Source organism: Chiloscyllium punctatum, chromosome 3 (genome assembly GCF_047496795.1).
Source record: "Chiloscyllium punctatum isolate Juve2018m chromosome 3, sChiPun1.3, whole genome shotgun sequence".
Lineage (NCBI taxonomy): Eukaryota > Metazoa > Chordata > Chondrichthyes > Orectolobiformes > Hemiscylliidae > Chiloscyllium > Chiloscyllium punctatum.
Window position 1 is genome coordinate 67179593 of NC_092741.1, and position 24817 is coordinate 67204409.

Below are 24817 nucleotides of genomic sequence, written 5' to 3' on the forward strand. Positions count from 1 at the left end.
AAAAAGATGGCAAATGGGACTACATTTAGGATATCTGGTTGGCATGGACCAGTTGGACCGAAGGGTCGATTTCTATGCTGCATATCTCTATGACTGCATAATTATACCAGGAACTGATTTCTGATCATTAATCAGGTTTGCAGTGTGGTGTATTTATGCATGCTGGAAGGCATAGCACACTAAAGACCCTACTGACAGATGGAATTTGAACATAAACTACACCTTTTTCATGTCAAAAACCAAAAGGAACATGGAAACCACCAAACCTGGCCCAGTCTGAATTATAAGATTGACAATTAAGTGTTTCTGCTGAACCTTCATGTCAATGATGGTCCAACCAATTAACACGCACTTATCATTTTGTATGCAAGACAAAAAGCGTCAACTTCTTGACTCCTTTTAGCAAAGTTTCTTTAATTCATCATACTGCACTTGTTAGCCATGACAGACATCTTTTTCTCATCTACAAATTTGATCTTCTTATCACTTGTCATTTTACTCCATCGCACACCCAATCTGACCAGTGACCCCTTAAACTGTCCAATGTAGCTCAACATTTACATTCAGATATACAAAAGACTACAAGAACTGAGGATGCTGGCACCCAACATAGCTCAATGCAACAAAACAGAAATGCTGAAAACATTAGCAGTACTGTGAATCTGAAGGGTCACTGAACCTGATAAGTTATCTGATTTCTCTCCACAGCAGCGGTCAGACCCGGAGTTTTTCCAGCAATTTCTGTTTTATTGCATTGAACTATATTGGATGCCAGTATCCTCAGTTTTTGTGTTTGTGTGTATAGCTCAATGCAATCTCAAAAATAGCATCCAATTTTTCAATATTAGGCAATTCACAAATTCAACAATGCTAGCTCAGAACCATAATTCCCATTTTTGTGGAGCTGTGATTAAAAGGTAATAGTCCTAGATTGACATTTTCAACTCCTCCAAACCTACCTTTTGTGCCCATTACCATTTCCTTTAGCTACATACTATTTCTCTACTCATTAAATCTTTCCTGCCTCCCAACACAGATCTTACCTTTTATTCTTCATCCCTTCCCCACTCTCCCTGCATTTGGATTATCTTTAACATTTCCAGCTCTAATGAGACATCAATCTGAAATAGGAATACTTTTCTCTTTCCAGAAGTTGCCTCACCTGCTGAGTATTTCCTACATATTGTTTCTATATTAGCACTAAGCTTCAGCTCTTCAGGTTGTTAATTACTTGGTGTACATATTATACAGGCGGTACCCAGATTTACAGGAGTCCAGTTTATGAACTTTCATACTTACAGTTGTTGTGGTTCTGTTCGCCGAGCTGTGAATTTGTCTTGCAAACGTTTCGTCCCCTGTCTAGATGACATAGTCAGTGCTTGGGAGCCTCCTGTGAAGCGCTTCTGTGCTGTTTCCTCCGGCATTTACAGTGGCTATAGTTTCATACTTACAACTGTGTTCCCATCCAGAGGTATAACTTTAAAGATCTGATATATGACTGTTTTCTGTACTTACGAACGGTTATTTTGTATTTTCTTGCATTCTGTTCAGACTTGCGTTGAAATCTACTTGTGAACAGACTCAAGAACAGAACCGGTTCGCAACCTGTGAACTGTCTGTAATTGAGTTGCTACTGTTCGATTTCAGTGAGATCAAGATCTTTCAGGATCCGAATCATTACACTGCAGAGGGAAGCCATTCAGCCCATCACATCCACTTGGCTCTCCAAATCAGCAATTCACTTAGTGCTATTCCCCTGCTTGTGCCACATTCTTCCTTTTTGATGAGTCAATCAAACATGCCTCCACCACATTCAGGTAGTGCATACCAGACCTTCACCAGAATGCATGGCAAAGTTTTTCCCTCATGTTGTTTTAGCTTCTTTTGTCAACTACTATAAATCTGTTCCCGCTTTTCAATCATCTCAAAAGTGGGAGGTTTCTTTGCATCTATTACATGCAGGCCCGTCATGACTTCCAACATAAATCACTAAATCTCTTCTCAGCTTTCTGCTCTCCAAGGTAAACATCTTGATTTCTGCAATCTAATTTCAAAATGAGAGATGGTCATAAATCGCTTCTACACTCACTCTAGTACTTCAAATTCTTGTCGGGCAGAGCATTGGGAGATACAACCAACATTCTAGTTTAAAGCTAAACTAATTTCTTTTGCAAGTTTAACATATCATGTTTGATTGTTTACTTTAAATCTCTATTATTACACTCACAATACTACATGCTTTATTGTTGCTGTCTGCTTGTCCTGCTACGTTCAGTGACTTATATTGAGACATGCAGATCCTTCTGCTTCTGCATCACTTCTAAAAAAAAATTACATTTCAAATTTATACACTGTCTTTTTGTGCTCCATCTACCAATTTTTTTTTCTACCAATATTTGTCACCTATCTGCCCAACGTATTAAATTTCTGTCCTTTTGAAGTGCTACACCATTCAAGGCTTGCATTAAGATTTTCAGCTTGGTTGCCAGTTGCCATACTTGTGGGTATGTTCACCGCTGGGAAGTTGATTTGCAGATGTTTTATCCCCTGTCTAGGTGGCATCTTCAAGGCTTTGGAGCCTCCTGTGAAACATTGCTGTGCTGTCTCTTCTGGAATTTGTTTGGTTCTGCCTCTGCTGCTTCCAGTAGCTTGTTGAGATGGCCGGTATGTTGGGTCTAGGTATATGTGCTTGTTGATGAAGTCTGTGGATGAGTGCCATGCTCCTAGAAATTCTCTGGCTGTCCTCTATTTGGCTTATCCTATGATCATTGTTGTCCCAGTCAAATTTGTGGTCCTTGTCATCGGTGTATAGGGCTACTGGGGATAGCTGGTCATGGAGTTTAGGGGCTAGTTAGTGTTCATGGAAGCGGATTGCTAGTTGTCTGCCCTTTTGTCCAATATAATGCTGCATGCAGTCTTTGCATGGAATCTTATAAATTACATTTGTCCTGAACATGATGGGGAAAAGGTTTTTGTTCTGGTGAGTTGATGCCTGAGTGCGGCTTTCAGTTTATGGCCTGTCATGATTCAGAGTGGTTGGAGAAGTCTGGCTGTTAGTTTAGAAACTTTTTTATGTAAGGTAGCATGGCTAGTGAGTTAGGTCATGACATACCCTCATCACAGTTTGCCTGTTGGGCATCTGCAGATGAAGTTGCGCAGATATCTGTCCTGTACACTTTGGTGTATTCACCGTTCTGTTCTTTCGACCCTCATATCCAGGAATGGAGTTGATTGTTGATATCCTCTTGACATAAATCTGATCTCCGTCAGCATGGAGTTGATAATCCAGTGTATATTCTCGATATCTGCTCTCTTAATGATAACAAAAGTGTCATCCATGTGCTTGATCCAGAGTTTTGGTTGCATTTGTGGGAGGGCTGTTTGTTTCAGTCTTTGCATCACTGCTTCTGTTATGAGCTCAGAGATAGATGTGCCACTAGGTGTTGCATTGATCTGTTCATGTATTTGGTTGTTGAATGTGAACTGTGTCATCAAACAGGTCTAGTAGTTTGACTACGTGGTCCTATGAACAAGGACTGCATACTCAAACCGCTAGACCAGTGCTTGACAACACAATGATCACAGGACAAGTCAAACAGAGGACAGCCAGAGAATTTCTACAATTACAGCACTCAGCTACGGACCCAATCAACAAGCACACAGACCTAGACCCAGTATATCGGCCACTACAAGAAAACAACCAGAACCAGAAGGAACGGAACCAAATAAATTCCAGAAGACATAGCACAGCAGCGCTTCACAGGAGGCTCCAAAGCATTGAAGATGCCATCTAGACAGGGATGAAATGTCTGCAAATCAACTTCCTAGCTTAGCAAATATAGCCACAACTACATGCTACACCATCCTCATCACAGTTCACAACGCTTCCAAGCTCTGTATCATCCAAAAACTTGGATATTGTGCTGTATATATCAAGGTCAAGAAAAGTTCCCAGAGATTTCTGCTATACACCATCCTAAGACCAAAAGAATGCATTAAACACAGCCCTGTTCTATCCTGTTAAATCAGCCAATTCAGAATCCATGTTCCTGCTGTCCCTTTTATTCTGGGAGCTATTAATACAATGCTATGCAGCTATGTAAAACACTAACAGTATTTCTCATCAACTCAAAAGACTAAGTTAAACATGATTTTCCTGTACTAAAATGTTTATTTTCTTTAATTAACTTATCCACAAATTAACATTTTTCCCAAAATACTGATGCTAGAAGCTTCCTACCATAAAGTTAAACTGACTGGGTTTATTCTTATACCTTTTTTTTGAACAATGGTGTCAACATTTATGACTCTGCAATCCTCCCAGAGTTAAGATGGGAACATTGTGGACCTTTCTCTTCCCCCAATATCCTTGGGAGAATCTCATTTGATTTAAAAAAATAACCGATGCTAATTACTGACACCCCATTTAACACCAACTCCTTACCAATTTTAAACCCTTCTAGTGTTTTCTTCCTTTTTCTCTCTTTGGATGACATTATTTTCCAGGTAAAGTTGGATGCCTCAGCTAATACCCAAATCTCCAACACTAATCCACTTTTTGGACCTCAGTTGTTCCTACTCCTATGCATCAAGAAATATTTTAAAGATACAGTAGTTTACTGCAAACTTTTGGATCAATAGGATATATTAAATTTCTGCATACATCAATTCAACCAGAAGATCAAAATTTATTGAAAGCTTTTGATTTTAGTGAAGTATTTAATGTACTTTTACAAAGAAATTTTCTCCAAAAAAAAATTTGTTAGATGGCATTCAACACAAAGTTGAAACAACGACCTGCGTCATTGCTATTTACCTGATGCTCCCGCTGTTGTCAAGGTGAGTTTTGAAAAGTGAGGCTACATAAAGTCACATCAGAATGTAAGTTAACCTAAATATCAAGTTGAAGTAGTATTCCAATGAAGAACCTATTTCAACAACTTCAAATACAGCAACAGAAAGATCAGCACACCAGAGGTATAGTGGATAACATATGGACGGTTACCGGGTTATCAATGGTACTGTCTTTAAAAGGTGAATTCTCATTGTCAGAATTTTTAAGGTCAGCAAGAATTCTCCGGTGTATTGCCTGCATTTTCAAAGAAAATGGTTATAAAAATGTTAACAAACATCCACATTTTTCCTACATATTACTGCTAATAACTCAAATGGATGGGTTGTGGCAAATATTAATGGCAGTGAATTTAACAGCGTAACACTCAATCAGAAACAGCAAACTCAACTTTGTCAGATAAAGGATTATTTGGCTTAAAACAAAAACAAATTAATTGGATAAAGCACACTATGTTGCATTTAATTCTACTCTTAAAAATTACATGAGTGAACGTTAATGTTTATTAGAAACATCAGCAACAATTAAAACTTCTGTAAGTCAGAAATAAAAACAACTTTGATAAACTAAAGGACTCATCCTACATTAGATACTCTCCTCCTGCTCCACTCTGATTAATGGTGAGTGCTTTGGGTCAACATTACACAGCAATCTTTCTTCAGTTTGTCATTCTTTATGCATGAACAGCACTGCAAATGTCATAGGTTATTCACTAATATGACCAAAATAGTTGACTGCCTTTATCTGTGTTCAATAGATAGCAATATTGGTCATAAATCTGTGTTTGGTGCTCCTAAATCAAACTTCAAGTCAATCTAATGCATCAAGGATTGAAATTATGACCTAGGTAATGTTTCATTCTTTAATAAATTTAATCAGTTTCTGATTATTTTAACCTCAAAACCCGCCAAGCCTGAAAATGTATTTTTTTTTTAAATTATGCAGGCTCAATTTTATCCAATGTTGAATCACAACATCCATGGTTTGAGATGGTAGTGACAAATATAAACCTATGCAATACATAGCTAATAAAGTTTTTAACAGCCTGGAATTTGCTAAAAGAAACATTCTTGCCATTTGACTCATTCGTCTTGCTGAGAGATGTAGTGATTTCTCCTATGAGAATTCTGGCTCCACTGCTGTGCAATGATAACATAACTATAGTTTTCTTTTGTGGGATCGCAACCGGAGGTTGGAGTAATCAGGCTGTCTAAGCAGTCAATCTCAAAAATAATTTTCAAATAGCCAAACAGGACAATGAAATAAAATACTTTTTAAAAAGTTTAAAATGTTCTTTAAATACATATAGACATAAACTTAAAATTTAGGTAAAATTAGGTTAAATTTAAGTAACTTAACGTCATAAGAATTTACTAACTACACATTTAACAGTATTCCAAATACTAAATTCTTCCAGGACCAGTTTTGCTGTTCATCAAATTTTCTATCACTGCTAAAAACTCAGTTACAATGATTATGAAAAGTTATGCCTTGCTTAAAAGATTCTGTCAGCAATATCAGAAGATTAATGGTTTTGTCGTTACTAATTCGGGGAAGTCTACACCTACAGCTGAGCAATGAGCAACAAAACAAAATTTTTAACTTTCTGGTACATTCCTGAAGGAGTGACAATGACATTGAACAATGGTATGTGCAGCAGATTTCTCCCCCACCCACCACAGTGCCCACCTCTCCAACTCTTACAAATCTGGGCCAATGTGCATATTAAACAACTTCCTCCTTGAAAAGAATAGAAAACACATGTTTAAACAGTGCAATTTTGGTGCAAATTAAGTAGTGATGTAACTGACAAAAAAGTATGGAAGTTAGTTTTGCAGACTGATGATGAAACTGTGTATATGTAATATTTGGAAAGCTGAAAGAGATGGCTGGCAATTACATAACTTTCGACACACCCACACTAAGTTGATGATAAAGCTTTAAAATTTAAAACCAAAGGAAATAAAATGCCATACTTTTATATTCATTCTTCATCACCACAATTATCTGCATTGGTCTTAACATATACCTCTAAATTTAACAGTAAATCAAATGTAGTACATTCCTGCAAGGATTAATTCTTTTTATTAAATTCTACGCAAAAGTTGGCCTGGTGGTATGACTGATACAGTTCACATGCAGATAGATATCCTTGACTACTTCTTTCCTGGTTGCACAGTACCTTTCTGAGTAGGTCTCCAATCAGTAGAGTTAGAGTGGGCTGGCATTGCTTTGAAGCTCTGACTGCAGTAGTGAATATGGTACTGATCTATATTGTGACTATCGCTGCTCAAAGGGCCACACGGGAAAATTTAGAAGGTTCAGTCATGCACGTTGGCCAGAAAAAACATTAAGAGATGTTAAAAAAGAGGGGGTACAACTCTAACGAAGGTGCAGGAGCAGAGGGAACTGTGTGCACACAGATCATTAACGATTGCAGGACAGATTGACAGAATAGTCAATGAAACAGCAGTCTCAGCTTTATGAATAGAGGCATAGACAAAAGCACGAAAGTGAAGTTGAACTTGCACCTGTTAGAACCTGTTACGTTTAGTTACAAGGATAGACTAAATAGGGTGGGACTGTTCTTCTTGAAGTGAAGGGGACTGAGGGAAGATTTAATAGAGGCTTACAAAACCATGAGTGGGTTGGATAGACACGGAGAATGTTCCTACTTGTAAAAGCAAATAACATGACATAAATTTAGGGTGGTGGGAGAAAAAAAACATTTTGACACAGCAATAGAGTATAGAATGCACTGCCTGGGAAATGCGATGGAAGGTTCAACTGAGGCATTTAATAGGGCAATTCTTAATTATTAGGATTAAAATAGGGACAAACAGGCAAGAGATGTGCGCTGGGTAAAAGAACTGATGCAGACACGATTGGTCGAGTGGCAACGTTCTGTGCCGATTGTAAGATTGCAATGATCATTGCACTAAGAAACACTGATACCCAGACAAAATATTTCTTGCACAAAATATAATTGGATCCACTTGTATATACTTTCAAGACACCAAATAGGTCTTGCTGAAAAGTAGAAAAACGCAACCAAAATGATTTTGATGAAAATGTTACAAAAGTGCAAATCATCATCATTTAGTAAAAAAAAAGTACAAAAATTAAAGATAATAATGATGCTACTGCCCATCATTATATTAGAATGTTACTAATGATAATTCACCATCACAAATTATGAGATTAGCAGCACAATCCAAAAGTTGAAATCGATGTGAAGATGGAATAAACTTTGCTTTGCGAAATATATTGTAATAAAAAATAAAATATCCCAAAAATAAACTTAATCCTTTTAAAAGTTTTCAGATTGTTTTTCATCAACCCAAGTTGTCAGCTTGAAAAACATGCACAATGTCACTTCTCAGCATTTGTTTTGGACTTGAATTCTCCATTAGAACCCAAAGATGAACATTTTATGTTGGTCTATAACCTATTAAAGGCAATTGTTACTGTGCACAGGAAAATCCTGTTTCAGGAATAAGAGATGCCACGTAAGCTACTTAGGTGCCCCACCACATTAAAAGTACCCATAGGAAGTTTTCCTCCATGGAAGAAAAATTCAAACATTGAGTTTAACTTCTTCCAATTATTTCAGTTTTAAAGTGAGTATTGTTTTGCCATTGCTCAAAACAAGACTCCATTGAGTAATTTATTTGGTGGAGTCAATATTTAAATTGGGACAAGTTCTCCCAAATTTAAAGAATGAATATTTTCTCGCAATGAAATTATTAAAATTCTGGAAGACACTAGTTTTATGGTAAATTTTGTTCAACTGATACCGATAAAACTGCAAACCAAATGTACACTTTCGAGGAATGAAACCAAAATTCAAAGTGAGAACCAGAAGTTTATGACCCTGTCATTATCCAATGCAAAATCCAGTTTGCTCTTTGTGGTTGACACAGCACTTTTCATTTGTGATCACAAAACACAATTCAGTAAGAAGTACTTAGTGCTAGTTTCTAGGCCATTGCTATTCTTGTCAGATCATCTACTAGTAAAATAGCATCAGTAGCAATAACAAGTGAGAATAGAAATTGGAACAATGAGATCAGCCAATTTAAGTACTTCATGCGCAAGACCCACCAGGCCTCACCACAAGCAAATATGGTTAGACACTGTCTGCATGCGAGATTTGTATGCACTTATAACATGCAGATTAATATTTGAACAAGAAAGTCAAAGTAATATGAAAAAAACTTACTTGAGACAGATCAGGGATGTCACCTTTGTCAATTCCTACTTGCTGTAAAACAAAGTTAAAATAGTTAGAATTGCAGAATTCCATTCAGGCAGTGAGAACCTGTGATTATTCTAGAATACATGATTAAGGTCTCATTGAATGTAATTTCAAAACTTTTTTAAAAAGTTTTAATTTTGAGAGTACATTGGATTGAATCAACATTAATCACTAAAACAAAAACTTAATTGCTTATTTGGCACTGACCTGAAATAAAAGCAGAAAGCGCTGGAAAATCTCAACAGCCTCTTTGTAGAAATATATTATACATGCAGAGTTTGATTTTAAACTATTAAGCACAATGTATTGGGGGCTGGAAATTACAATAAATATGCAAAGGGAGAGCACTTAAGGCACTTGTTCGGATTAAACGCCATCTGCCATTTTTCAACTAATCTACATCCCACTGTATCCTTTGGCAAGCTTCCTCACTACTCACAACTCCAAGGTCTTGCCTTGTCTGCAACTTGACTGATCAGACCACCTACATTTGCATTCAATTCACTTATATTACAAACAAGAGGCCAGAGCACGGATCCTTCTAGAACAGCAAAAAACCCCCCTCCAAAACAATAATTTGTTTCTCTGACCAAGCCAATTGGCTGACTGACAGAAGGCAGAGTAAGCATTAAGGGTCTTTTCAGGTTGGCAGCCAGTGACTAGAGGAGTTCCACAACTATTCACATTATATGTTAATGATCTGGACAAAGAAACTGATGCCACTGTTGCTAAGTTTGCACATGACACATAGATGAATGAAGGGACAGGTAGCGTTGAGAAGGCAGGGAGGCAGCAGAAGGACTTCAACTGGCTAGGAGACTGGGCAAATAAATGGCTGGACTGGCAAAGTGGCAAAGTGTGAGGTTATGTTCTTTGGTCAGAAGAATAAAAACAGTCTATTTTCTAAATGGGGAAATGCTTCAGAAATCAGAAACACAAAAGGGCCTTAGGAGTCCTAGTTCAAGATTCTCTTCAAGTTAACATGCAGGTTCAGTTGGCAGTTAGAAAACCAAATGCAATGTTAGCATTCATGTCAAGAGAGCTAAAATACAGCAGCAGAGATATAGCGCTGAAGTTTTTAAAGCTCTGGTCAGACTGTTTGGAACACTGAGCAGTTATAAGCCCCATATTTAAAGAAAGATATACTGGATCTTTGAGGGGATCCAGCGAGGGTTTACAAAAATGATCTCGGGGTCGAAAAGAATATCAAATGAGGAGCAGTTGAGAACCCTGGTCTGAAGGAGATGGGGGTAATCTCATTGAAGTTTACAGAATACTGAAAGGCCTGAATAGTGTGGACATGAAGATGTTTCTACTAGGAGATACCAGAATCCAGTCTTAGAGTGAATGGATATCCCTTTAGAACTGAAAATAGGAGGAATTTCTTCAGCCAGTTGGTGGTAAATCTGTGGATCTCATGGCCTCCACAGCCTTCTGTGGCAAAGTCACCAAGTGTATTTAAGCCAGAGGTAGATAGGTTCTTTATTAGTAAGGCAATCAAAGGGCTAAAAGGAAAAGGCAAGAGAACAGGTTGAGAACCATCAGCAGAGAGACTCAAATGGGTTGAATAGCCTCATTCTAATCCTCTCTCTCTCTCTCTCATGGTCTTATTAAAAGGAACTAAAAAGACAGAAAATGTCAAAACAAGGCTGTACTGCAGATCCCACAAATGTTTTAAAATGTTTAAGTTACTTACTTCAGCAACTTTAAGAAATTCTGAAACTCTTGTCATCCTAGTAAGAAACTTTTTATAAATTTCTAATGCTTCTTTACATTGTCCCTTCTTCATTTCGAAATATTTTTCTAAAATGAAAAAATAGTTAATTTAACTATATTACCAACGATTTGGATTATGATTGCTATAAGTAAAAAGGGATGGTGCTTTGAAAGCTAATGATGCAGACATTTTCAAAGTTAGCATCGAGAGGAAAAAGTTTTTATTTCCTACTGATCTCATTTTACAAACTGTACTCACCTAGCAAATTAATGATTCCATCATTGTAACATGCAAATAATTTGATTAGATCTTTGAAAAGTAGCAAGAAAGCAGCATTTATTACTCCATTTGACAATTCACCAGGGCTGACCTGTAATACCAAACAATTATTATTTGACAGAATGGTTGCAAATTAAGTTTTCTTGTAATAAACTACAAGTGCCACAGAAACAGTTACACAATTTATTTTGCAATGAATGCTTTTCCATGCAAAAGATGATAGAATTATCAAGTCTATGCAAGGACACCAATTGCCATAAAACAAAGAAAGTAACACTATATTTAAGTAATAGCAAACACAGTTTTAAATGTTTTTCCAACATCATGGGAACATTCAAGAAGAAATCTTGCTCCCCAAAGCTCAATTAAAAAGATGACTAATAAAATTTAATGCACACAAAATTTCCAGCAGGTCACATGTAATAAATGGCTTTTTTCACTTCAGGATTTTCCTATATTCAAATTTTAAAGCAAAGATATATAAAGGAACAAAGTCTCTGTTGCTTTCCAAGAATAAAACAAAAGCAGTTAATTAACTTTTTCAAATGATCGAATTCTTGGGGGCAGCGAGTGGGAGATGATCGAGAAAAAACATTAAAAGCAGCTACTTATGCAAAACGATAACTAGAAACCACAACCACAATTTAAAAACACATCTAATACATAAGGTGAAAGCTTCCCAGAGACATTTGCCTTGTATGGCTATGGTTTTATTTTTTGATTGTAATTTTATTCTGCAAGTATTAAGAGTACATGTATATGAACATCACAGGTAAAATTGGCCACACTTATAATTACAAAGCTTTAGAAGATAGATAGTTCTTAAAAATGATCTTTTTCATTCAAGGTTATATAGTTGGACAGGGAACAGGGAGGGGGTTGGTGCTGGTTACACTAATGTGCCAGTCGTGACAAAGGCAGTTTGTCACAAACACAAATACAGTCAGTGAGGTTTGATCAAAAGAGGTGACCAAACCCAGAGTGAGGAAACCTACTCCCATCAATTGCATTAGAGTTCCATGAAACAGGATATTGTACTGTACTGAACACTGTATTGGAGAGGGACATATTACTTCCTATTGTTCAGATCAACACCAAACCCATTTGGTTCAGTTATCACAGGAGAAGATCCCCGGGTATAGACCTGTTGAAAGCAAGCAATTATTAAAACACCTGAAGACAAAAAAAAGGAAAATGCAGCTGGCCTTACTGACCTCAGACTTGAGACAGAAAGATCAGAGTGAATGACACAATGCTGCATACTAATTTGCCCATACCTAATTTGTACAGATCTTTATGCATGCGGGTATGGGTTATTTATTATCTGGGAAATGTAATTGGAGCTGAACACCACCATTGACAGCAAACCAAAAGGTACCAAAACAATTGGAAAATAGCAACTGTAGCTGGTATAGGATTTGGAGATCTTCTGCATCCAACTCAAATCTTTCGAGAGGATTGAGAGATATTCACTCCAAATCAACAATAAAATGAATGCGCAACGTGAATTTAGGCAGTATTACATTTTAATGTGATACAAAATTGCAGTAAGAGCAAGTACAAGCTGCAAAGAAATTACAAAGGAAACTTGCATTTTCTGAACAAACATGCATTAAAAAGGGTGTAAAAGCAGGTGTTCAAATAAGATCATGCATTTCTATGAATGCAAAATGCCCATGCATCACTAAGCATTCAGCATTTGCAATATCGTATGCATTCAAGATTTAACAAGAACACAGGTCGAAATCAATCTTAATTCTGAAACCGAACCTGTTCAGTTCAATGGCAGTCACAACCACAAGCTATCATGCTGTTGAACTACTCACATCAAACTCCAGTAGCGCATCCAACTGCCCTTGCAGTATTGGCATGCCTTTCAACAATTTTTCTGGAGCCATTGTTCTCATTGCACCATCAGCCCTGTGAAGAAAGAGCACGCCCAAACTAAATAACCTATTTTACCCACAGGAAACTACTTACATCAAATTCTAGCAGAGCATCCAAATGTTCTTGAAGTATGTGCATACTTTTCAATAATCTATCAGAAGTCATAATTCTCATTATACCATCAATCCTGGAAAAAAAAATTGTAGCTTTGGAATCAATTCTTGTTTTTTGTATTTTCACCATTTCAACATTATGGTCAAAAGAAAAATACTTTACAACCGTCCCCAGCCGCTCATTAAGTCAGTCAATCCATGTAACTGGGAGACTTAGAGAATCTGGCAACAAAGAGAGCTTCAAAAACTTAAACTGGTAATTTCAGCAACTTTTGAAATATGATAGATGAGAAAATATTATTTCCACTGGTGTACACCTACTTGCTTGTTCACTCAGATCCCAGATACCTTTTCTCCTGCTCTGACACAATCAGCTTGAAGTTGTTATACAAAAGAAAATTAAAACCCTAAAAACACAGACAAGTTGAACCCAAAGCAGATGTCACTAGGTGCCTTGTCACAGCAAATTATAACCCATTGTCATTACGGGTTTTGTTTAATATTGACCATGGCAGATTAGGCTTTGCTTCTTGTTCTAGTGGAACTGCTTGAATTGAAAATGTTAACAGTACAATAGTCCTTCAACTTTAAAGAAGCAAATTTCTAGAGAGAAGGATAAAATATCTTAATTTAACCAAATTACCAAAAGAGAAAAAAGGAAGAGGGAACACAACTCAAATGCATTTCTAAATTAATCTAAGTTCATTAGGATCCACAGCTGTGGTGGACAACCTTCCAATGTTCCTGTAATACATTTAAATGGAAAAGATTGTCTTGTTTTTACATTAGATCTTTGGCTCCAAAGCAATAACTTCTAAAATGAGGCCTTGCCACTCCTAGCTCAGCACAGATTTGCTTACTTGTATTAAAGGATGTAGATAACAGCACTAAAAAAAAGACAATAATTTTAACACACAAAACAGGTGACTAAAAATCTCAACTCTGAACCCAGTGAACCCTGAACCCACCAATTTTAAGAGGCACAATGGAAAAAAAGTAACTGACCCAACTAAACATTAAAGCAACTTGGTATGAATATTTCTTTCCCTTCTCAATTTTTAACACTGACTATTCAGGCTTCCCAAGCCTCAGAAATTCTGGGAACTAAAAGATAATTAAGGCTATTGCTTGGAATAAATGAGTGCTTTTTCATTGTAGTTTGGCTGATCAAGAAACAGAAATGTTCCCTCCATGGGCATCACCCAACCCCACCCCCAAAAGAAACATGCTCATCTCTAAAGCAAACTAGTGAATTAAGGAAGTAAAAAATCGACTTCCTCTTCCTTCTTTGGTACAAAATGTAGAGCTAGGTAGTGAGATTTGAGGGTGGAGGGTGAAAAACAGGCAAACTCACCAGCTATTAGCCTTTCTCGGATACTTCACAACATGAACTGAATCAGTTCCAGGGTGCAAACTGTTTTCAACTTGGAGGACAATTAGGAAAGGATAATAAATGCTGGCTTAGCCAAAACCCACGGAGAGTAAATGTCTGAAAAATGTCACACTCTAGGATCGATTTCACAACACCAAATACTGGAGACCATTTTTAATCATTTCAAATAAATGATGATATTGGTTATTAAAGAAATGCAGCCCCAACTATTATGTTCCTTTACAGTTCCGGTTCCTCTCATCACAAATGAAATCTGGTGAGTTTTTCTCTTAAGCCCAAAACGCCTTCTTATAAAATGAATTAAATACATACCTCCAAATAATTTAATAAATAGTTGGAATACATACTTGAAGTGGAACAATGATTCTTGCGTTTAAATGCTTTTCATATGTATGAAGAAACATGCAAATTTTTCAGTCTGGATTTCAAAACACAGGGAAATGGACATTAGCTACTGCTGCGAAGGAACATTTTTAATAAGGTCAGAAAGTCATGTGCAAAACACCAATACCAAGACGACATATGACTGCATTCAAATGCCAGGTAAACTCCTGAGGTGTTAATGGAATAAAGTGTTTGTAGTTTTGAGTTTGTGATAGGCAGAATAAATGGAACAAAGTCATTTGTTTTACTTTGACTTCAGTTCAGAGGAATTCAGTTAAAAGGAAAAGTCTTTTTGCAAAAATATTTCCCAGTTCAGTAAAAGTCAGAAGCAGTATTTTCTTGGTTTCTGAAGTTTCCTAGCCAGGAGAATTTAGGATGGAAATCTTCATGCTTTCAAAACTAAAAATGCTTAGACCATCAGAATTATGAAACATTTATACCATCAAACTCACAGTAACTGTTACAGTTCGAGAAAAAGAAATTGAAGGAAAGTGAAGCAAAAATTTAAAGAGTTGAGAGGCAAGTACAATTTTTCAAGACTGGAGTGTCTACAATAGACAATATTGGGAGACAGACAAACAAACTTTACTTTGGTATTTGCGTTAAAGTCTAACTGTAACAAATATTTATATGTGAATGAGTGCGGGTTGCTTATTTTCTTCTCTGTACTTATTTTCTGATGTTAAAAATCATCTGCAGCCCTGTGTGAATGGTTCATTAACCAACCACCACATTATCTAAATAAGAAAATTAAACATGTGATCCATCAAGCCAGGTTTCTGGGAGCTGGACTTGCTCATAGAACAATCCACTGAGATTGAAACACAGGGCACAGCCTTCCAACATGCAAATGTTAATTCTAACTTCAAGCAACTATGTGCTAACTCAGCCAGAAATCTAACCATATGACTTCATAAAACCAACATTTTTAAATTGCTTAACAAAACTGCCTTGAAGACCAAGAAGAATGTTTGTGGCTTTGTGAATCTTCTGCCGCATGCTCATAGGTCTTAACCATGGATAGGAAATTAGCAAGTTTTGCTCCCTGCAACCAAATATGAAACTGCCTCTCATTTATAAAGGCAAAGTCAATTATAACAACTTCCGACTATTATTTAATTTTTCTTGTAATTCAAAACTTAATTTATTTACTTAAAGCAACATATTTTCTGGAAAACCAAAATCTAAGCCCAAATGAGGACAATTCAGGTCATTTACTGATCTGCTTTCACCGTGTTAAAAGGAAATAATTAACTTAGACTACCACTGTAGAAGTGCAAGATCTTAAGATAAGTTTATCATTTCTCTCAATTAGAAATATCAAAAGTCTGTGATCCAGTGCATGGGTTTGAACTCCAGTTATAATTTTCATTACATGTCTCAACTCATGCTAGTCCTAATGAATAACTGAAGAAAGTAATGATATAAAATATACTATTTTGTGAAAAGCAATCCACAAGCCGCTTGCAGTCTATTAGTTAAGCAGCATATTTGTACAATGTTGAATTAAAAATACTTGGAAAAAACAACAAAACAAATATTTAGAAAACAGCTTATGACGATCAGACTGGACAGTATTTCAGTCATTCAATCCTCACAATAAATGAAAGTTTAATAAATGTGAATTTAGAACTTGACCTTTTAAGCATTATTTAATTAACTTGTGCATATCCCTTATTAGAAATATTACACCTGAGACAACTGGTTTCCTTTCAGAGACCTGCACTTGAGGACATTATATGCCATTGTTTTTTATTCATTCACAGGATGTGGGTATTGCTGGGTCAACCAGTAGCTATTGCCTGCGCCTAATTACCCAGAGTCAACCATATTGCTGTGGGTCTAGAGTCATGTGTACTCGTCAGACTCATAATTCCAGTTTTTACTTAAATAGAATTTGAATTCAATATCAGCCACAGCAGGCTTTAAATCTGGGTCCCCAAAACATTACCTAGGTTTCTGGATTAACAGTGTAGTGATAATACCACTAGGCCATCACTGTTCCCTTAAATAAGAAGGCTCATGAACATGTTATAGCATATTGCATACTATTTGTCTAGGGCGAGAAAAAAAAAGTCAACAGAAACAAGCCTGGTTTCAATGAATGCTGGACATGGTATTACAGGAATGTGGGGGTGGCCCAAGGGGACAGAGATAAGTGAGACGGTGGAGGTAGCTGGGAATGCGATAGGTAGGTGAAGGTAGGGGTGAAGGTCACAGGTTGGAGAGGAGGGTGGAACGGATAGGTGGGAAGAAAGATGGACACATCAAGAGAGAGTGGTGACAAGTTGAAAGGTTGGATCTGGGATAAGGTGGGGGAAGGGGAAAATGAGGAAACTGGTGAAATCCACATTGATCCCATGTTGGTGGAGGTTCTCAAGGCAGAAGATGAAGCGTTCTTCCTCCAGGTACCAGGTGGCTAGAGTTTGGTGGTGGAGGTGGTCCAGGACTTGCAAGTCCTCGGTGGAGTGGGAGGAAGAGTTAAAGTGTTTGGCCACAGGGCTGTGGGGTTGTTTAGTGTGGTGACCACGCACTAAACACCACCACCGCCCTGTGGCCAAACACTAACTCCTCCTCCCACTCCGCCAAGGACATGCAAGTCCTGGGCCTCCTCTACCACCAAACTCTAGCCACCTGACACCTGGAGGAAGAACGCTTCATCTTCTGCTTTGAGAACCTCCACCAACATGAGATCAATGTGGATTTCACCAGTTTCCTCATTTCCCCTTGCTCCACCTTATTCCAGATCCAACCTTTCAACTCTGCACCACCCTCTTGATTTGTCCATCTTCCTTCCCATCTATCCGCTCCACCTTCCTTTCTGATCTATCACCTTCACCTTCATCTGCCTATCGCATTCCCAGCTATCATCCCCCCCGCTCCCCCCCAAGCTCCACTCCATCAAGAATGAAGGGGGTGGCCCAAGGAAGCTGAGAGATAAGTGGAAGAGGAAGAGTTTATGCTCAATACATCGATTCTCCTGTTCCTCCGATGCTGCCTAACCAACTGCGCTTTTCCAGCATCACACTCTCTAATGCCCAGCGTCTGAAGTCCTCACTTTCTCCATGTATTACAGTTAAGTGTTGTAATCAAGGTGCTTAACTGTTGTAAAATTTCGTCACAAAGTCAACAATTAGAAGACTGAGAAACAAGAAACCAAACTGTATTACAAAAACTTCAAACAGGTTGCAATTTCTATACTGCACCATTCAATATTGACCTGCACAACTGATGTTCAAAAAAAGATAAAAAAACTTACCCTTTCTTCACTCTTGCAAAATCAAATGCCATCTGTCTATAGGAATATGCCTTTTCATTTAAATATCTGCTGTATCTTCTAATAAACGTAGACATGTCATAACCTGCAAAGAATTAAAATGCAGTTAACAGCTGTTACAAAACACCAGTATTTTCTACTTAAATTCAATTGTACATGATCTAACTTGAGATTTACCTCTAATACCTTTGCAAGTGACTCAGTTAATTTTTAAGCAAAATTATTACAAGACACAGCAGTCTCACCTGATACAGAACAAATACAAGACCAAAAAAAAATGCATAACTTAACTATGTATTTTAATCACAAAATTGGATAACATATTGCAGCAAACTCTTTACTTCACAAAATTAATTAGCCCACACAATTCACTTCATAATCACTGTTCAACATCAGGCTTGTAAACAGTATCCATTTCTAAGCTTAGACATCAATGTGAAACAAAAATTACTGTTTCAACCTATGCTACACCATCTCAATTTTATTTCAGTAAACTATACCTGGTAGCGTCTTCAATTTTGTCATCTGAAAAGTCATGTGACTTTACCACTTTCCATTTAAACAGATTATAGCAACTTTAATAAACTTGCTAAGTGCGTGCATTAACAAGGTGCAGGACATACTACACCTTTTCTCAACAGACACTTTCCTCTACTCAACATGGTCTTCTTCAATTTTCAAATCAAGACACCTGGTAATCACTTTTTGAACAACATGCTGCTAATTTTATGCTTCAATTTATGATCATCTACCCAGCTTCAGCACCTGTTGCCAAAGTAGCTGGCACAACTCTTATTGCTATTACTATGTCGATATGCCTGGGGCGATAGGAAAACTGATTCCATTACATTCTGTCTCCATACTCAGATTGATTTAACCATCCATCCCACTGCATAGCACATAAAACTAATCCCCCCCAATGCAGTGAAGGTAAAAAATCAAAATTCCAGTAAAAAAATCTGTTTAATTTCAGACTTCAATGTACATCCAACTCTTCAACACAAACAATTCCTTGATGTATCCACGAAAATACAAGCACCAGCATGATTTGCAGCTCGGGCAAGATGAAATGTCCAAACATTCTGCATGAAAAGCTCTGAATCAAAGTTTGAAAGAATTTGTATAAAATAATAAAATCCTATCGATCAGAGATAAAATAGCTGAAAACAAAAACAGTAAGTACTTAGACAGCAGCGTACAGAGATAGGTAGTCCATATGTTAGGAATCTGCAAACACTTCTAAATTTGCATTTGCAAATTTGACTCTGGAAAACAACATAAGCTGGTCCTATTTTTTGATGATGCCAGCCAGAGATAACAATTCGATCAGAGAACAGTGGCTAAATACATACTTCTTTTTAAACCTTACTCATTCAACAAGCCCAATAAAATGCCAGATTGATGCAGAGAAGAGTATAAATGAGACCTTGGTGTCAGGGCACATAATTTTAAGTAGATGACTTTACAATTTGGCCAGTCTCTGAAGACAGTGACAGACAGGGAATCTCAGATATAGAAGATGAAAAGCCATAACATTATTCATACATTTGGAGGCAGACACCAGAGAAACAGACCTTTTGGTCCAACTCATTCCTGCTAACTAGGTTTCCAAAACTAAACAAGCTCCATTTGCCTGCATTTGTTCATATCTCTCTAAACCTTTTTCTTTCATGTAGCTGCCAAAATGCCTTTAAAATGTTGTAACTGTACCCTGCATCTACCACTAATAGTTAGCAGGCAACAAAGAAGCAAATATGGAAGATTACAGATAGCCTTAATAACAATAGGGTTGTGATTGTAAGGAATTTTAACTTTCCAAACATAGACTAGGATGCCATAATATTAAGGCTTGGGTGGGGAGGAATTTGTTAAAGCAACTTTAAGAATATTTTCTTTATCGATATGTAGATGGCCCTACTAGAGAAGCAGCAAACTCCACCTTTGCTTAGGAAATAATGCTGGACACATGACTGAGGTTTTAGTGGGGGAGGACTTTGGGGCCAGTGATCATAGCTCTATTAGTTTTAAAATAGCAATGGAAGATAGACCTTGTGGAAAAGTTAAAGTTTAAATTGGAACAAGCCCAATTTGTGACAGTATTGGACAGGAACAGTTAAAAGTTGGCTGGGGGAGGCTACTCGCAGGTAAAGGGACAATTGGCAAGTTGATGAGAGTTCAGAGACCAATGTGTTCCTGTCACTGCAGGACAAAGCTGGTAAGAATAGGGCACACTGGATTTCTAGCGATATTGAGGCTCTGGTCAAGAAAAAGGAGGCATATCTGGCAGAGACAGATGGCATCAAGTGAATTCCTGGAGGAGTATCAGGTGTGTAGAAGTCCTCTTGAAAGAGAAATCAGAAGGGCAAAAAAGGTGATGAGATAGCTTTGGCAGATAAAGGTTAAGCAGAATCCAAAAAGATTCTACAAGTACATTAAGGGCAATAGAGCAACAAAGGAGAGAATAAGGACCCTTAAACATCAATGAGGATGTTGATGGGTTGAAATTTGAAACAAACATTTCACATCAATATATACTGTGGAGAAAGACCCGAAGCTAGGAAACTTAGGGAAATGAATAGTGATGTACTGAAAACAGTCCATATTACAGAAGAGATGGTGCTGGAGGTCTTAAAACACAAATGAAGACAAGTCCCTGGGTCCAGGACATTGTGGAAAGCCAAGGGATGAAATCGTGGGACGCCCTGCAGAGATATCTGTATCATCTACAGCCATGGATTAGGTGCTGGAAGACAGGAGGGTGAATAATGTTGTGCCTTTATTTAAGAACGTCTGCAAGAAAAAGCCCGGGAACTACAGACCATTGAGTCTGATACCAGTGGTGGGTAAGTTGTTAGAGGGGATTTGGAGGAACAGGATTTGCATGTATTTGAAGAAGCAAGGACTGATCAGGGATAGCATGATAGGTGAGACACGATTTCCCATGCACAAACTTGATACAGTTTATTTTTGAGGATGTGACCAAGATGATAGAGGGGGGCAGACAGACAGTAGATGTCTACATGGACTTTAGCAAAACTTTTGACAAGGTTCTACATGGTAGACTGGTCAGTAAGGTTACATCACATGAGAGCTAGCCAATTGGATACAAAATTGGCTTGACGATAGGAGACAGAGGGTGGTGCCAGAGGGTTGTTTTTCAGACCGGAGACTTGTTTTGATCACATTAATGCTGGGTCCACTGTTATTTGTCATCTAAATGAACATTCTAGATGAGAATATTGGAAACATGGTTATTAAGTTTGCAGATGACATCTTGATCAGGTGGGCCAATGCGCCGAGGAATGACAGATGGAGATTAAATTTAGATAAACGCGAAGGGTTTCATTTTGCCAAAACAAACCACTACAGGACATGCATAGTTAGTGGTAGGGCCCTAGGGAGTGCTGTCAAACAGAGAGATGTATGGGGTTCAGATACATAGTTCCTTGAAAGTGGTGACACAGGTAGACAAGATGGTGAAGGTGTTTAGCATGTTTGCCTTCACTGAGTATAGGAATTGGGATGTCATGGCGTGGCTATATAGGGCATTGGGTGAGGTCATTTTTGGAGTACTGTGTATAGTTCTTGTCACCCTGCTGTAGGGAAGGTGCGGAAAAGATTTATAAGGATGTTACTGGGACTAGAGTGTTCAGTTATAAGGGGAGGCCAGATAGACTGACATTTCCCCCAGAGCCTATTACATTGAGGAGTGACCTGGTAGAGGTTTATTAAATCATGAGGGGTATTGATAAGGTGAATAGCAAAAAGGTCTTTTTCCCCGAGTGTCAGTGAATTAAAAACTAGAAGGCATAGTTTATAAGATGAAAGGGGAAAGGGGCAACTTTATCACAGAGGGTGGTGCAAATATGGAAGGAACTGCCAAACATATCAAAGAAAATTGGACAAGACAATACAGTTTCAAATAACCAAAAAAGGTCAGAATTATGACTAGCAAAAGGAGAAAATTCTCCTGGTCAACATGTAAAATGGATAACAGAAGCAAAAGCTGAATAATTTCAGCAACTATTGTACACAAATCATGGAACAGTACTTCTGTTACCTTGTTGAATGATTGGAGGAGAGGAAATTCCCTTCAGTATATACATCTATCTTGCAGTGATTCAGCTGACTAAGATAAGAAAACATCCCTCTCACAGGTTTCTACAGTTCTACTGTGAAACTGAATTGCCAGTGGATTATGATTTGACAAGTGTAGAAATTGTTTTGCTAAATAATCTTCACAATTCACATTGGATTGGTAGAGAACTAAACATGTTCAATTCTACCATTCTAACATCCCCAAGGGGAGCTCAATTTCTTCAGAAATACTCGACATAAGTTGAACAACTTGATGGATGCCTTCTTTTCCTTTTCACTTTGCACTTGCTATTCCTTTTGTCCTCAACTGCTCAAAAGGACAATACAATCTTGGTTGATACCTAAGGGCTAAGGACTGGGTTTACTTTGAGGATAAAAGTTTGGAAATGGAAATATCCTTAGCTCTTTAGCACTGCACCATATCCAAAGAAAACTGGAAAATTGCATTTCTCAAATGAAACCAGGTCTACAAAATAACTTTTTTTTTTAAAAAAAGAGATTTAACAGGGAATAATATTTAGATCAAACTTAGCATTAACTGCCAGTATTCTCCAATATCAGTTCACTTCACCCGCCTCCTAATCTACACCTCAAGCATTAAATGCATCTACAAAACAACCAACAGGACTGTACATGCCACTAGAAAACATGGACAACCATTTCTGGATGCATTTTTAAGGCCATTCCCTTCCCTATTGATGGCAGCGGCAACAGGGTAGGTGGTGCTCAGGCTCATGGCCTGCCCACTCCATCTTGCATGACCAACTGTATCCTTCTTTCTTTTATAAATTTTATTTTTCTTCATTTAGTTTTTGAATCAAATTTATTTTTTCTTCTTTCTGCAGCTACAGTGGAAACGGGTTGCAGGGAATTAGAGCAGTGGATCAAGTCCATTCGTTGTGCCCACGGCAGTCGCAGCTTGAGTAACTATTTCAATGTCAATGATTTGGTGCTAATTCTTTTCCTGTTTTGGCAGTGTCTGCAACGATGGCAGAGTGAATGATCTTTCTTTTTTTCCAAAAGTTAATTTGGACTTTCAACCAGTTCTCAGAAGTTGAGATGGGCCCTGGTCCTTGAGAGTTGGGACAGTCTCCTGGCTATGACAACAGCTGGAGCATTAGCAGCGAAGAGTTTTAGCAATGGTGACATTCTAGGCCCAGTCAGCAGTGACAGAGGTTGCTTCAGTGTGTTGCATCTTTAGTGAATGCCTTGGCAGCAGCAGAGTGTGGCAGCATCCTGGGGCCACTTAAGAAATCAAGAAGCCATCGATGGAACTTAATGAAATTTACCCTAACTTTGTATGATTTATTTCTTTTTATAATTTAAATAATTAAAACGGTGGCAACCTATGGTGACTTATACACATTTTATTGTATTTTCATAAAAATATTTCATTATTATTTTGCAACTTGCAAATCCCCCATTAAAAAAATGCATGTTTTCACCCTTTACTCTCTATGTTGCTTGATACAAAGGAGCCTAGTACATCAAATCGAAAAATATTGTAATATTCAAGATATGCAGCTGAAACAAAGAGCAAACCTTTTGGAATTCTTCAAGGATATAACCAGAAGAATTGTTGAGAAGGAGCCAGTTGATGTGGTTTATTTCAACCTTTGACAAAGTTGCACACAAAAGATTAGTAAGTATATGGAATTAAAATGCATGGAATTGGGGTAGGTATTGAGATGGATAAAAAACAGGAAACAAATTTGGTTTAAATGGGTCTTTTTTTCTGAATGGCAGGCAGTGACTATGGGGTACCACAAGGGTACATGCGAGAACTCCAATTACACAATATGTATTAATGATTTTGAAGAAAGAACTAATTGTCTCCAAATCTGCAGACTATCCAAAGTTGGGTGGGAGGGTGGGCTGTGAGGAGGATGCAGAGATACTTAAGTGCAATTTAGACAAGCTGAGCAAGTGGGTAGATGAAGTATAGTGTGGATAAATATGTGGTTCTCCACTTTGGCAGCAATAACAAGAAAGGCAAATTATCTGAATGGCTATAAATTAAGGGGAACGGGCATGGAGATCTGGGGCATTGGTGGTTAACCATGCAGATGCAGCAGATGGTAAAGGTGGCAAACAGTATATTGGCCTTCATACCAAGAGGATTTGAGTACAACAGTAGGGATGATTTGCTGCAATTCGGCCTTGAGACCACACCCAAAAATATTGTGCGCAGTTTTCATGCCCTTATCTGAGAAAGGATGTTCTTGCTCGAGAGTGTGCAGGAAATGTATACCAAACTCATCCATGGGATGGCAGGACTGACAGACGAAGAGGGGTCCAATTATACTCCATGGAGAAGAAGAGAATCTCAGAAACCTCTCAAATTTTAAACAGGATTAGAAAGGGTGGATGCAGGAAGGATGTTCCTAATGACAGAGTTCCACAACCAGGGGTTAGTGTCTAAAGATACGGATAATTTGGAGGTGCTGGTGTTGGACTGGAGTGTACAAAGTCACCTGATGAAGGAGCAGTGCTCCGAAAACTAGTGCTTCCAAATGAACCTGTTGGACTATAAACTGGGTGCTGTGATTTTTAACTAAG

At 37.8% G+C, this 24817-nt stretch overlaps 1 protein-coding gene across 20 annotated transcripts in view; it reads right to left on the reverse strand.

Moving 5' to 3' along the window:
- Positions 1–24817, reverse strand: part of LOC140460175 (clathrin coat assembly protein AP180-like) — a 227114-nt gene that overhangs the window by 125524 nt on the left and 76773 nt on the right. For 16 of the 20 annotated variants that reach the window (XM_072554578.1, XM_072554567.1, XM_072554634.1 and 13 more), the window contains 6 exons: positions 18143–18245; positions 12933–13026; positions 11086–11197; positions 10807–10913; positions 9075–9116; positions 5006–5089 (listed from right to left, as the gene is read on the reverse strand). In XM_072554578.1, coding sequence (XP_072410679.1) covers positions 5006–5089; positions 9075–9116; positions 10807–10913; positions 11086–11197; positions 12933–13026; positions 18143–18245 — 542 coding nt within the window. The remainder of the gene's footprint in view (positions 1–5005; positions 5090–9074; positions 9117–10806; positions 10914–11085; positions 11198–12932; positions 13027–18142; positions 18246–24817) is intronic. The other 4 variants (XM_072554655.1, XM_072554703.1, XM_072554695.1 and 1 more) reach the window with 1 other exon arrangement.